The 13,573-nt window shown below is 43.3% G+C and overlaps 1 protein-coding gene across 1 annotated transcript in view; it reads left to right on the top strand.

The window, feature by feature from the left end:
* The window catches only part of sh2d1aa (SH2 domain containing 1A duplicate a), a 58,993-nt gene that overhangs the window by 33,885 nt on the left and 11,535 nt on the right, over window positions 1-13,573 (top strand). Inside the window, exon 2 of the mRNA XM_038775651.1 lies at window positions 5,155-5,218. Within this exon, the coding sequence (XP_038631579.1) occupies window positions 5,155-5,218 (64 nt within the window). The remainder of the gene's footprint in view (window positions 1-5,154; window positions 5,219-13,573) is intronic.

The raw sequence follows: 13,573 nt of genomic DNA on the forward strand, positions 1-13,573 counted from the left end.
AGGGGAGGGGGGGGGGGGGGGGGGGGGGAGAGACTGATGAACTGTGCGCAAAGTGAGAGGAATACATTGCCTCCTCTCTTTCCAGAAGCAGTGGCTTTGGCAGGATAGACTTCCCCATGGTGCAGGGTGCCATTGACTGCACACTGAGTGGTTTCTGGACACATATAAATTCAGCGATGCATAGAGCTTCACTCCCTCAACACGCAGCTAGTGTACACCCATAGTCCAAAGACGTGCAGGTTAGGTGGATTGGCCATGATAAATTGCCCTTAGTGACCAAAAAGGTTAGGAGAGGTTATTGGGTTACGGGGATAGGGTGGAAGCGAGGGCTTAAGTGGGTCGGTGCAGACTTGATGGGCCGAATGGCCTCCTCCTGCACTGTATGTTCTATGTTCATGCTCAGCATATCATCCTTCTGAATGCTCGCTATCCTTGCAGTGGTCACGATGCCTTCATTCTACAACAGTCTGCTGTACCAGCAGGGAGACCCCACGTGACAAGGGCTACTCACTGATCCAGCCGGCTCATGAATCTGGTGCACAATCCATGCACCCCTGGGCAACGTTCATATACTGAGAGCCATGCTGCAACACAATGTCATTGAGTGAACCATTGGGGCGCTTAAGCGATGCTTCCACTACTGTATCTCTCTGGAGGAAGCCTGCAGTACTTGCATGGGCTCATGCCATGATTTGTTTTGCTGCATCTTGTGCCAGCTCCCTACCATGAAGGCACCGCCTTTTCTCCAGGTATGTGGGAAGTTGCTGAGGAGAAGGAAGGAGGCAGCCAATAACCCTGATTCCTGTTGGACGGTCTGTGGTTGGCTCATCTGATTGCAGTACCAATGAGTGCAACCCCAACTTTGCTCTGTTACTGAACTTCACTGTATTAATGATCCACTTAAAGCCAATTATCCCTGAGCCCACTGGGTCAAGTGTTGATCTTTGCTGAGTTAGCTGATGTCATGTGGCGCAGCAGTTGGGGAATTACAATCAGAATGTTGACAGCCATGGGCACCTTGGAGTGAACGCTATGATAAGGCACAAGTTCTTTCCCAGGGATAGAACACAATTAGTTAGGGTTCCTGCTCCTTTTTCCTGAGTAATTCCAAGCCTTGCTCGGTTGGGATACCAGACCTAACTGAATAGCCATCAGGTTCAAAGATGAGGAATGATTCTTAACCGGCGTACCAGACTTAACCCACTCAAGGTGGAAAGAGAAGGGAAGAAAATTGGGAAAAACTATTTCGCATAATATCACTGTTACTAGTACACACGTCTTTATCTTTAAAAATAGTTCTGTACATGGTTATATTCATTTCTGAGCAAACTCTCAGCCAACGTCTGTTCAGGTCAATTAATTAATCATCTATGCAATCTGTTTTATTCTGAGCAAGGGAAACTATTACACAGCAATATCAAAAGATAATTAGGTAGTGCAGTCGCAGTATTCAGCTTGTGATACTGCCCAGAGCCAAAGATATTACCTAGAATTGAATAAAGGCTCAGACATTTTGAAATAACTTGTAAAATGGAACATACTTTTCTACAGATGGCACACAATTCTGCGATCACACAGCAGCTGTGTTGCAGTCTTGCTAATTGGCTTGGTAGAGCAGCAGTCAAGTTTTGCAGATGGGCTGATCTCAATGTTGCTACTCAAATCCTGTTCAGCAGTCCTGCAAATAAAAAGGTGGGTTCTTCCGAGCTGGACAGTAGAGCGAGAAGAGAAGACTCCTGTTCAACCAAGGCTCTCATAACAGTCACTAATAGTAGATCTCTAAATAGGGGCTTGTTTAGCACAGTGGGCTAAACAGGTGGCTTGTAGTGCAAAACAATGCCAGCAGTGCAGGCTCAATCGCTGTACTGGCCTCCCCGAACAGGTGCCGGAATGTGGCGACTGGGGGCTTTTCCCAGTAACTTCATTGAAGCCTACTTGTGACAATAAGTTATTATTATTAGTGTCTGCACACCATTGTAAACTGTGATTTCCCTTTATTTGTGAACCTTTACGAGTGGGCTAATTAACTCTTAAATGGAAGATTTCCTCAGCGCGCTTGAGACACGTTAAAGAATGACATTTTGTTATGAATAATGCATAACAAAATCTCTATCTTATCTCTGACAGTTCCCTACTCGTATATGAACAGAGTTTAGTTTTTAAATATTGTTTTGAAGAACTTTATTCATTATAGTAACGTTTCCTTCCCCCTCAAACCACAGAAACAGCAAGAAGGTTGAGGTGAAGAAGATTGAGTGGGTGCAGACAGCACTAAGGTTCAGACTAAAACGAGTGAGTGGGTGCACAGACTGCAGTTAAGTTATCTTGAAGAAATGGGAGAAGAGATTACGAGGAAAGCAGTTAATGAGAGGGAAAAAAAATGAACAGGGTAGGGGGGAGGTTGCAATGAGAGTTCAGGTGCTGGTACTGAGATGACTTGAAATGAAAAGAAAATCACTTATTGTCACGAGTAGGCTTCAATGAAGTTACTGTGAAAAGCCCCTAGTCGCCACATTCCGGTGCCTGTCCGGGGAGGCTGGTATGGGAATCAAACCGTGCTGCTGGTCTGCTTTAAAAGCCAGTGATTTAGCCCAGTGAGCTAAACCAGCACCATACACAGAGTAATACAGCTGCACTGAGAATAATAGAAATGGGGTAGAGGCAAAAATCAAGATTAGGATGTGGAAATGCATGAAGTACTGGCCGGAGTATTTCAGGTGCTAAATGTAGACATTTGTACATGGAATTCCATTTTAAATGGGACAAGTGAATAAAGGGAACCAGACTTCACTGTGACATGTGACAAGTTAACTGATAGATATCTCTGATGATCCCATGGAGAGTTACAGCATATGCTTGGTGGTTTCATTAGCTCAACAAGTTTGGCACCTTTTTTTCATTGCTTATGACTCGTTACCCTGATAGGCAGTAGCTTTTTTTCGATTGTACAAAGGTCTGTCTAACCGTTCCACTTCTGAGGGCATTAAAGGGGGAAATTTCCTCTCGAGCAGAATGCAGCTATTCGTTTTTGGCAGATTTGTGCCAGAGGGCAGTGGTCCAATGGTCTGACATGTCGCCCCCTCCGAGCAATTTTCTCAGAGTTGGCTGCTCGGGCTGATAGTTAACTGGCCATTATTTCACCAATTAGTCAGCATTTTCCGCGGCACTGGCAGAGTAATGGAAGTGTGTGCAACCTTTGCTTTGTCTGCAGATTATCTGCTCTGGGGGTGAGATTAGTTAGAACGCCATGAAATGATTATGCAGAGCGATCTTTAAACGAGTGTGTAACTTTCATTCATGGGCAAATGCTTTCAACTGCAAGTGTTTCCTCTGTAGTCTGATTAAGCGACAGATTTGTCTGCTGGTTTCAGAGTTAGTAGCACACCTCCATCTTGTGGTAGCCTCTCCATCTCGATTCAAATTTCCTCTCGAGCAGAGCACAGCTTCCAGCCATCCGTCCCTTTGGCCACTGATTGGCCCTTTTACATCCCTGTCTGCCTGCAGTCTCTAATACTTAATGAGCCACCTCTGGGGAGATTGCGCCCAATGTCCTGTCACTTACTCTCCCCAGTTTCCAATCCCATCCTGACCACAGGAATGACAGCCTAACAGGCAAAATGCAGCCCAAAGAGTCAACCAGCTACTAGAGTCAGATGTAGATCAGTCTCGGAAGGGATAGCAGGTTCTCTCTCTCTCACTGATAGAGTTGGAATTTTATGGTCACTGTTTTTGGTGTCAGTCTGCAAAAGACCAGATTTATTAAAGGTCGCCCAAAACTAGCTGTGATTGGATATGAACTCTCAACCTCTGCCTTACTAATCTCCTACCACAATGGCTACACCACATACCTGAGCAATTGTGTATATTTAAAGCACTGATTGATTATGTTGTCTATTCACATGGCTGTGTCTCAGCACTAGCACCACGAATAGAAGGAACGGTTTGTTTGAGGTGCATGTGTGTAGATAACCATGTTTAGATGCCTCCAAAGTCAAGGCCGCAAAACGTGGCTTTGTGGTGCCTGAAGTTTCAGCATTACAGGTGCCAGTTTAGTTAAAAAATAGCAGCTGGATCATTGCCCGTTACTGGCGCAACCCACATGGAATGCCACCTTGGCGAGGATGGTAGCATTTTATACAAATGCAGGAAGTAGATGGAGCAGCCAGATTGTGATATCATTCACCTAATGATAATTTTACCCAGACCTGCGATGTTGGGCCTCACCACCCCTGTTAACACCCTCTCTTTAACACACACAACTTAACATGCATTCAGCAGCACGGGTAGGCCAATTATCAACCCACCGCCAGCACTCTTTGAAAGGTATTATCAAAGACCTGCAGATTTGAGTTTGAGGATTTATCAGGTGTTTGGTTAACTGCAGGGAGGTGCTGCAAATAGGGAAGTCATTGCTTGTTATTGCAATCATTCTCAGCACACAACCTACTCCCAGTCATGGGAGGTTTAGTAGCAGTACCCATTGGGTGCAGCATCAGAAGTAAGTGGAAGAGAAGCGACAAAGAGAACCAGATCAGATCCATGCAGGGATGGCAGCAGCCACTTGTGCCTGGTGACTCCTCCATGTGCAGGTTGTGGCTCTATCCTCTAACCTTTAGCATGGTAGCAAAGTGGTTAGCACTGTGGTTTTACAGCACCAGGGTCCCAGGTTCAATTCCCAGCTAGGCCACTGTCTTTGTGGAGTCTGCACATTCTCCTTGGAATTCCTCCGGATGCTCCGGTTTCTTCCCACTAGTCCTGAAAGACATGCTTGTTAGGTGAATTGGACATTCTGAATTCTCCCTCGTGTACCCGAACAGGCGCTAGATTGTGACATCTAGGGGCTTTTCACAGTAACTTAATTGCAGTGTTAATGTAAGCCTACATCATTTCTTCCTCCTCAGTCTTCTTCATCGAGGCCTTCAGCCTCTCATTTCACAGGCTGGCAAAACAAGAGTTCGTAGATCTTTGATAGCACAGAATGCACAAGGGCAACATTAATGTGAGGGAAAGGGGAAGAAAGCAAGAGGTTTATTATTAAAGTAAAATGTGCACCCCCCCCCCCCCCCCCCCACCACACACCACACCAAACTTAATATATAATAGATGTTTTGTTACAGCTAGTTACATTCAGTAAAACTACTTTTTCTTTTGCAGGTATTCTGGATTAGTTTACACATACCGTGTTTTCAAGACACCTACTGATTCATGGACTGTTGAAGTAAGTGAGAAATTATAATCTTTAAATAAACCTAAACATGTTCATTTCAATTTTGTTTCCATTGTGTTTCACATGCTGGTAAAGCCATGTCTGTTCAATGTCTGGGGCCCCTTCAGACACTGATTCTGCAGGGAAGGCAAGTAGCAGCCAGGGCAAAATGGGCTGGATATCACTGTCTTCTGTTACTTCAGAAGTGTTTCTCCCTTTTATGGGAACATTGGGACACTCCTGACAGTGATCTTGTCAAGTAAGCTCCCAAGAAAGGGCCTGATTTCCTGGTATTACTGGAGTTGACATTGGAAGCTTTCATGTTTTTTCATGCTTTTTCCAAAAGCTTCTTTTTGGAGTTGATGTACTTGTAACAGACTGTCAGTTTCCATTCTCTCCTTTATAGTATCAGATAGTGGACATTCTATGGTATCTGGAACCGTGATACAATTGACATAGTGCAGGCATTCTGCTGTGGTGCTGCTTTAAGGCAACACAAAATTTCTAGCCATTTTTCTGATCTAAGTAATTTGTTATTATTCCACCTAAGACCTGAAATATAAAGTTGCACACACCATTACACCTTTAAGATCAGAGCCATTCAAAGTTGACCGAAGCTTTGGGCGCGATCAAATGGCTTTGTCACACCCGACGTGAAGGCGCAACAAGGCCGTTGAATCTCGCGAGAGGCCTCTTGCATGATTTGCGACACTCAGAGTGCCTCTTGAGCTCTAACAAGATCTCGCGAGACGTCACATTCAGAATCTTGCCCTCGTTGAGCGAGATCAGAAATAACAGTGGAGACAGTGATCCTCACCTCCTTCCTCCCTCTCGGAGGTCAGGGCACCTGATTCCTGTTTTTAAAAAGCAATAGTGATGCATGCCGGTGTGACCTTACGGCCAGTAGGTGGGAAGATTTGATGATGGTTGAAGATGTAGTGTTAAGCCTGCTAAGTAGATGCTAATGCACTCAAATTCATGTTGATCAGGTTCGCGCCCTTCCTGGCTATGAACCTGATCGGGTCAAATCGGAAGGAAATCTGCCATGCTTACCCGGCGTGGCCTACACGTGATTCACAGCAATGTGGTTGACTGTTAATTGCTCTCTGAATTGGTCTAGCAAGACACTCAGTTTCAAGGGCAATTAGAGATGGGCAACATCGCCCATCGCCATTGACACCCAGAGTCCATGAAAGAAGGGAAAAAACCTGCAAGTTCCCCACCAAACCACACACCATCCTGAATCATTTGTTCACTGTCACTGGGCCACAAACCTGGAACTCGCTTCCCAACAGCACAAAGGATATGCCAATACCAGATGGACTGCAGAAGTTCAAAAATGTGGTTCACCACTTTCTCAATTAAGGGCGGCCAACATAAACTAGGCTTATCAGCGATATTTACATCCCATAACCGAACAAAAAACAACCAATGCAGTACTTCTGAAGTGTAGCCACTGTTATAATGGAGGAAATGCAACAGCCAATTAACATACAGCAAACTCTCACAAACAACACTGCCATTATGATATTGTGATGTTCATTGAGGAATAAATATTTGCTGGGACTCCTGGGATAATTCTCTTGCTCTCCTTCGAAAGAGAAGGCCACGAGGGTGGGTGGGTGGAGGTAGTAAAGGATAGGAGAGTCAGCCTTGACCTTGTCCCGCTTGGGTATTTCTGTTCAATGTTTCAGAAATCTTTTAAACGTTTAAGTCTTAAAACTCTACATCAATCATTGAAAGTGTGAATAGAGGTATATAAAGCCATAAGAAAAATACTAATTGTATTTTAAGTTTTGTAATTTTGATAGTTCAGAGGTAATGGGAGGTCTTATGATACAGTGGGTAGCATGGGTTGAGTTAGTAGTCAGAAAGGCAACCTGGGGAGAAGTGAGGAGGTTGTCGGATGCAGCAGCAGGCTGGGCAGAAAACCCACCTTGGGGCCCCGACACTGTGCCCAAAATGTTAGAAAAAGAATAAGACATAAAATATCCCTCCACTCTTCACCACCCCTTCCCAAGCGCCATTTATGCCAACCTATGCCTGCCACCCACCTCCATGGTGCGTTATAGCCCCTATGCCAACCATGCCCCACCACCCTTTGCCCTTAGATCTACCATGCCATCTGACATAGCATACACCATAGGCAGACTTCAGTACTCATGCAGAAAAAATACATTTCCATAAAATAAAGTTCTCAGTGTCTATTGCAGACTTCACTATATTGAAAAAAACACTCTCTCATTTATAAAAACCCAATTACTACATCCTTCAATTAGATAAAGCCTTACAAAAGCAAACATTTATTCAAGTGCACAATCTATTATAACCACAAGCATTGAAATTCATAGTCACACATCAAAGTATAACTGCTTGTAGCTGTCAACCAAACTGAAATGGCAGATGCCCGACTTTGATAATGGATGGCTGGCAAATCAGTCATACAGTAGTAATGGAAACAATCAGGCCTATGTGAACAGACAGAATGAAGTAGCGAACAATATTTTGTTTTGATACTCCAGGCATTTATCTTTTAAAGATTCTTAGGGCAGGACTTTTAAATTCCTTGAAGTTTGACATCTCCCTTTGACAGGGTCTTCTGATAGTTTGGACAATTGATTTTGACGGATCTCTTAACAGTTCCAAAGAGCATGACAGGAATGAGTTAATGCAATTTTTGCACATTTTATACCAACATTTATCAATTCCAAAGGGCAACTGACCTCCCCAAAATGTGTCCCAGGACTAAATCCAAAGAGGTACCTAACTTCTCCAGAACGATCCCCTGGCTATCCAAACGAATCCACAAAGTGCAGACCTTGCCTACCAAGCTCCCACTTCAATGGAGGTAGACATAATGTGACCTGCCCTCCAATCCTGTCCCTAAAAACATGGGAATTACCATGTTCAGTGGTAGGACTTACAGCTCTTAGCTATTTTCACCACAATGGAGTGCCTCTCTGTTGTGGCAAAAATCTGGGCCAGCTGTCTGTTCTTCCCCATGGATGGTACTTAACCTGCTCTGTTTCAAGCATTATCAGTTTTTTATTCCAAAGTTTCACCATCTGTAGCATTTGCTTTTAAAATACATGAAAGATGCCCTTGATCAGTGGTTGAAGCCAAATAATAACAATGGTAAGGCTGTGTATAAAGACAGAGGACATCAACCTCTGTCTTTTTTATCCAATAGAAATTGCTGGAGAAATAATTCTGAATTCTCAACCGCAAGCTTTTCGCAGGCCCTGTTGTCATGGAGATTAATGCTCTCGATGGGAATGGCAGCATGAGTTTCTGCTGCCAGGAGATGGAATTCATTTTTATTCAAACGAGTAACTGTTGATGATAAATCCTTTATCTTTTGTCTTCACAGTACCATTTAATTACATTGTTAGAAAAGCAGTTGGGATAAGTGGTTAAGTAATCTCAGTAATAATCAGACATGCGATTTGAACACTTTTCAAACTTCACTTACGGAAATCTTTTAATTTCTGTTTAAGCCATTAAATGCACAGTTGGTTGCATCACCTGGAAAATAATGTAAATAAGGATTACGATTTTATTACTTCCAGCTCAGTGCGGCTGGCTTCGCATGGTTTCATTCTGAAGTAGCTATGTATGTCCAACAATGCCTTTTCTTTCCACTTTGAATTTTCAAGTCCCCCTCAGGATCTATCTGAGACCTCTTTCTTTTCCCTATTAACACGTGATCCTTTAGCAGCACAATCTGAAGGCACAGTATCAGCTTTCACATGTGCGTTGACAATACTTAACCTGTCTCTTTATCATTTTTCTTGACCCCTGAACTTTCTTTAAGCTTCTTAACCTATTGCCAAATTTTGGATAAATTATAATATTCTCTAGCTCAATATGGTGAAGTCCAAAGCCATAACCTTTGAGCTCTCTTCTCCTTAGCTATTGATTCCAGCTCCCCTCCAGCAATATTTCAGGTGGAAAAGTCCATAACCTTTGGGCTTGACTTTCCTCCAGTGTTCCTCCAGATCCTGCTTTTATGAAGCATAGAAGGCTGGACACATTGGACTGGGTTTAATGGAGTCCATTGTGAGGAAACATGGCAGCTGGGGCCACTTTTGTTATTTGTTCATGGGATGTGGGCGTCGCTGACTGGGCCAGCATTTATTGCCCATCCCTGAGGGCATTTAAGAGTCAACTACATTGCTGTGGATCTGGAGTCACATATAGGCCAGACCAGGTAAGGATGCCAGATTTCCTTCCCTAAAGGACATTAGTGAACCAGGTGGGTTTTTATGACAATTGTTTTATGGTCACTTTTAGACTTTTAAAACCAGGTTTTTATTGAATTCAAATTTCACCGTCTGCCATGGTGGGATTTGAACCCAGGTTCCCGGAGCATGACTCAGGGTCTTTGGATTACGGGCCTAGCAACAATACACCACTGCCTCCCCTTAATCCTGGGAGAGACCCTGCATCAGTCTTTACAAACTTTCCCCCGATTAAGTAGGAGGGAAAAAGGGGCTGGCATCAAATTCCCGGCCACTGACGGTGGTGTGTCAATTAAGCGTGTCAATCCAGTGGTAGCCAAGGGATTAAATGGGGGGATGGGGACAGGGCACATGGCTTTCCCATTTTCTTGGACGGCTGCCCAGTAAACTCTGTTGGGTTTATCAGTACCCCCATCCCTCCCAGAGGTGGGGATGGGTGGATGAGTAGGCGGTGGTATCCCTTATAGTCAGGCACTCTGAGGGACTGTCATTGGGAAGGGGGGTGAGGGTCGACGGAAGCCAATATCCCGACCTTGCCTCAGAATGCCTATATACCATGACTCCCATCCGACCTTCACTCACCTTTGACCTCAGCTCGCTTGGCAGTCCTAGAGATCTGGTGGGTGTATTGTTGTCAGCTGGCACCACTCCAGCTGGCACTGGCAGCATGAGGAGGCTGATTGGCTGGCAGATCTTGGTGGGCTGGACTTCTGCTGCCGTGGACTTCAGTCGCAGAGAAGGCATAAGGGTGGTCACCTAAGTGACCAATCACATAGGCAGGATGAGAAACGAAAGCGTTTGAATCCTTAGGGCCTTCCCCATAGAACTGACTGGGGTAGCCTGCTGATCCTCTGATTGATGAGCGAGACCTCCATCAGCCCAATGGAATCCTGACTATTACCAATCACATAGGCAGAATGAGAAAGGAAGTTCCGTATAGTAAGTTTGAGGAGCTAGGGATCAAATAAGCAGAATCTTAAGGGTAATAATCTCTGGATTCTTATCTGAGCCACGTGCAAATTTACAAAGGGCAAAAATGATTCGAGAAATGAATGCGTGGCTCAAAGCTTGGTATGGGAGAGGTGGTTCTGGTTCGTGGGCACTGCCACCAGTACTGAGGAAAATGGGTCTGCACCATTGGGATAGTCTGTACCTAAACCATGCTGGTGCTGGTGTTTTAGTGAGCTGCATATCTAGGGAAGTAGAAAGAGTTTTAGACTAAATTGTGGCGAGAGGGGATCAAATTTAGGATGATATGGTAAATCAAAGAGTAGAGTGAAGGCATGGGAGAAATGTATTCATTTGGGAAGTGAATAAGAGTATGTGACAGGAAGGAATAGAGAGTACAAATCTAAGAGTAAATCAGGAGATAATGCTGGAGGTTACAAAAATAATTGAAGGACAAAATTAAAAGCGCCATATCTGAATGTATATAGCATTCAAAACAAAGCAGATGGTCTGATAGCACAAGTAGAAATAAATAAGTACGACCTGTTAGCCATTGCAGAGACATGGCTGAAGGATGACATAGATTGGGACCTGAATATTGAAGGGTACATGACATTTAGGAAGGACTGGAAGGGTGGAAAAGGTGAAGAGGTAGCTCTGTTGATTAATTATGGTTTTAGCACAATAAGGAGGGATGACTGAAGATCAAGAAACTGGATATAGAAGCAGTTTGGGTAGAGATGAGAAATGATAAAGCAAGGATCACTTGTGGGAGTGGTGTACAGGTCTTCTAATCATAACTACATGGTAGGACACAGTATAAAGAGGTAATGGGAGTTTGTTGAAAGGTGTGGCAATAACCATGAGGGATTTTAATCTACATAGAGGCTGGAAAAATCAGATGAGCAAAGGTAGCCAAGATGAAGAATTCATAAGAGTACTTTTGGGGTAGATGCTTAAAATAGCATGTTCTGGAGCCAAACTGAGAACATGCTATATCAGACCTGACATTGTGCAATGAGATAGGATTAATTGATGACCTCCTATGGAAGGCATCCCATGACCTCCTATGGAAGGCATCCCAAGTAGAAGCTATCGCAATATGCTTGAATTTTACAGTCCGTTTGAGGGAGAGAAGAGTGGATCCAATACTAGTATATTAAACGTAAATAAGCACAATTATGTGGGCTTGAAAACAAAGCTAGCGGAAATGACTGGCAAATTAAGGGACAGGCCAGTAGAGATGCAGTAAGCTGATATTTAAGTAGATATTTCAGAATCCACAGTATACATTCCAATGAGAAAGAAAAATTCCAAGGAGTGGACCCACCATCCATGGTTAACTAAATAAAGTTAAAAATAATATCAAACTTTAAAAAAAAGAGTATCATTTTGCACAGATGGGTGGTAGGTCAGAAGATTGGGTAGACTATAAAGAACAACAGAGAATAAAGGAAAGATAAGGAGGGAAGAATCACAGTATGAGAGAAAGCTAGCTAGAAATACAAAAGCAGACAGTAAGAGTTTCTAAAGATATTTAAAAAAGAAAAGAATTAACAAAGTGGGTGTTGGTCCTCTCAGAAGTGAGTCTGGGGAATTAACGAGGGAAAATAAGGAAATGGAAGATGAATTGAACAGGTATTTTGCATTAGTCTCCACTATAGAGGATATATGTAACATCCCAGAAATAGCTCTAAATCAGGAAATGGAAGGGAGAGATGAACTGGGAACAGCTACTGAACAAATTGTTCGAGCTGTGAGTTGACAAGTCTCTGGGTCCTGATGGACTTCACGCTAGGATTTTAAAATAAATGGCTAATGAGATAATCAATGTGCCGCTTTTAATTTTCCACAATTACCTAGAAGATCCCATTAGATTGGAAGATAGCAATTACAACTCCATTATTCAAAAAGGGACGGAACAGAAAATAGCAAATTGTAAGCCAAAGTTACCTTAACCTCTGTAAGCTATTAGAAGTTATAATTAAGGACATTCAGCCGGGAACTTGGAGAAATTCAAGGTAATCAGGCAGAGTCAACATGATTTTGTGAATTGGAAGTCACGATTAGCCAATTTTTCAAGAACTTTTTGAAAAAGTAACATATTCTGTTGAGAAGGGGGAACTGGTGGATGTACTGTACTTAGACGTCCAGAAAGCACGTGATCAGGTGCCACATCAAAGGTTATTGTGAAAAATTAAAGCTCATGTTTATGGGGTAACATGTGGCATGGATAGAAGATTGGCTAGCTAACAGGAACCAGAGAAGGTGTGCCACCAGGATCAGTGCTCGGGCCTTAATGTTTTGCAATTTATATGAATGACTTGAATGAAGAGAGCAAAGGTTATGGTCCCTACATTTTGTGATGACACAAAGAGAGGGAAGAAAGTAAGTTGTGATGAGGGTATAATGAGGCTATAAAGATAGGTTAAGTGAATGGGCAAAGATCTGGAAAAAGGAATATAATGTGGGAAATGTAAAACTGTTCCATTTGGCAGGAAGAATAAAAAATAGCAAATTATCTAAATGCTGAAAGATTGCAGAGCTCTGAGACGCAGAGGGAGTTGGGTGAACTAGTACATGAATCACAAAAGATTAATATGTACATCAAGTAATTAGGAAAGCTAACATAAAATTGTTTATTGGGGGAGAAATTTGATACAAAAGTAGCAAGGTTATACTTCAGTTACACAGAACATTTGTGAGACCACATCTGGAGTACTGTGTACAGTATTGGTCTCTTTTATTTGAGGAAGGATGTAAATGTATTGGAAACAGTTCAGAGAGGGGTTACTAGACTAATACCGGGGGTGGCACTCGCCTAGAAATTCATGCCCTAGATTAACAGACCTTTACATGGTCCGTCAAATTGTCCATCCATTCCACGCCAATTCCCATAGCAGGCGGGACACAAAACTTTACTCCGTGGAATGAGGAAAAGTTGGCCAGTCTAGACTTGTATCCACTGGAGTTTAGAAGAGTAAGAGATTGAAACATATAAAATCTTAAGGGGCAATGTCAGGGTCAATGTAGAAAGGATGCTGCTCTCATGGGAGAATCTAGGACTAGGGATCATTGTTTAAAAAAAGGGGTTGTTCACTTAAGACGGAGCTGTGGAGAAACCGTGGGCGGGATTCTCCACTACCCGGCAGGGCGGGGGGCCCCGGCATAGTGGAGT

This window comes from Scyliorhinus canicula, chromosome 17 (genome assembly GCF_902713615.1).
Source record: "Scyliorhinus canicula chromosome 17, sScyCan1.1, whole genome shotgun sequence".
Classification (NCBI taxonomy): domain Eukaryota; kingdom Metazoa; phylum Chordata; class Chondrichthyes; order Carcharhiniformes; family Scyliorhinidae; genus Scyliorhinus; species Scyliorhinus canicula.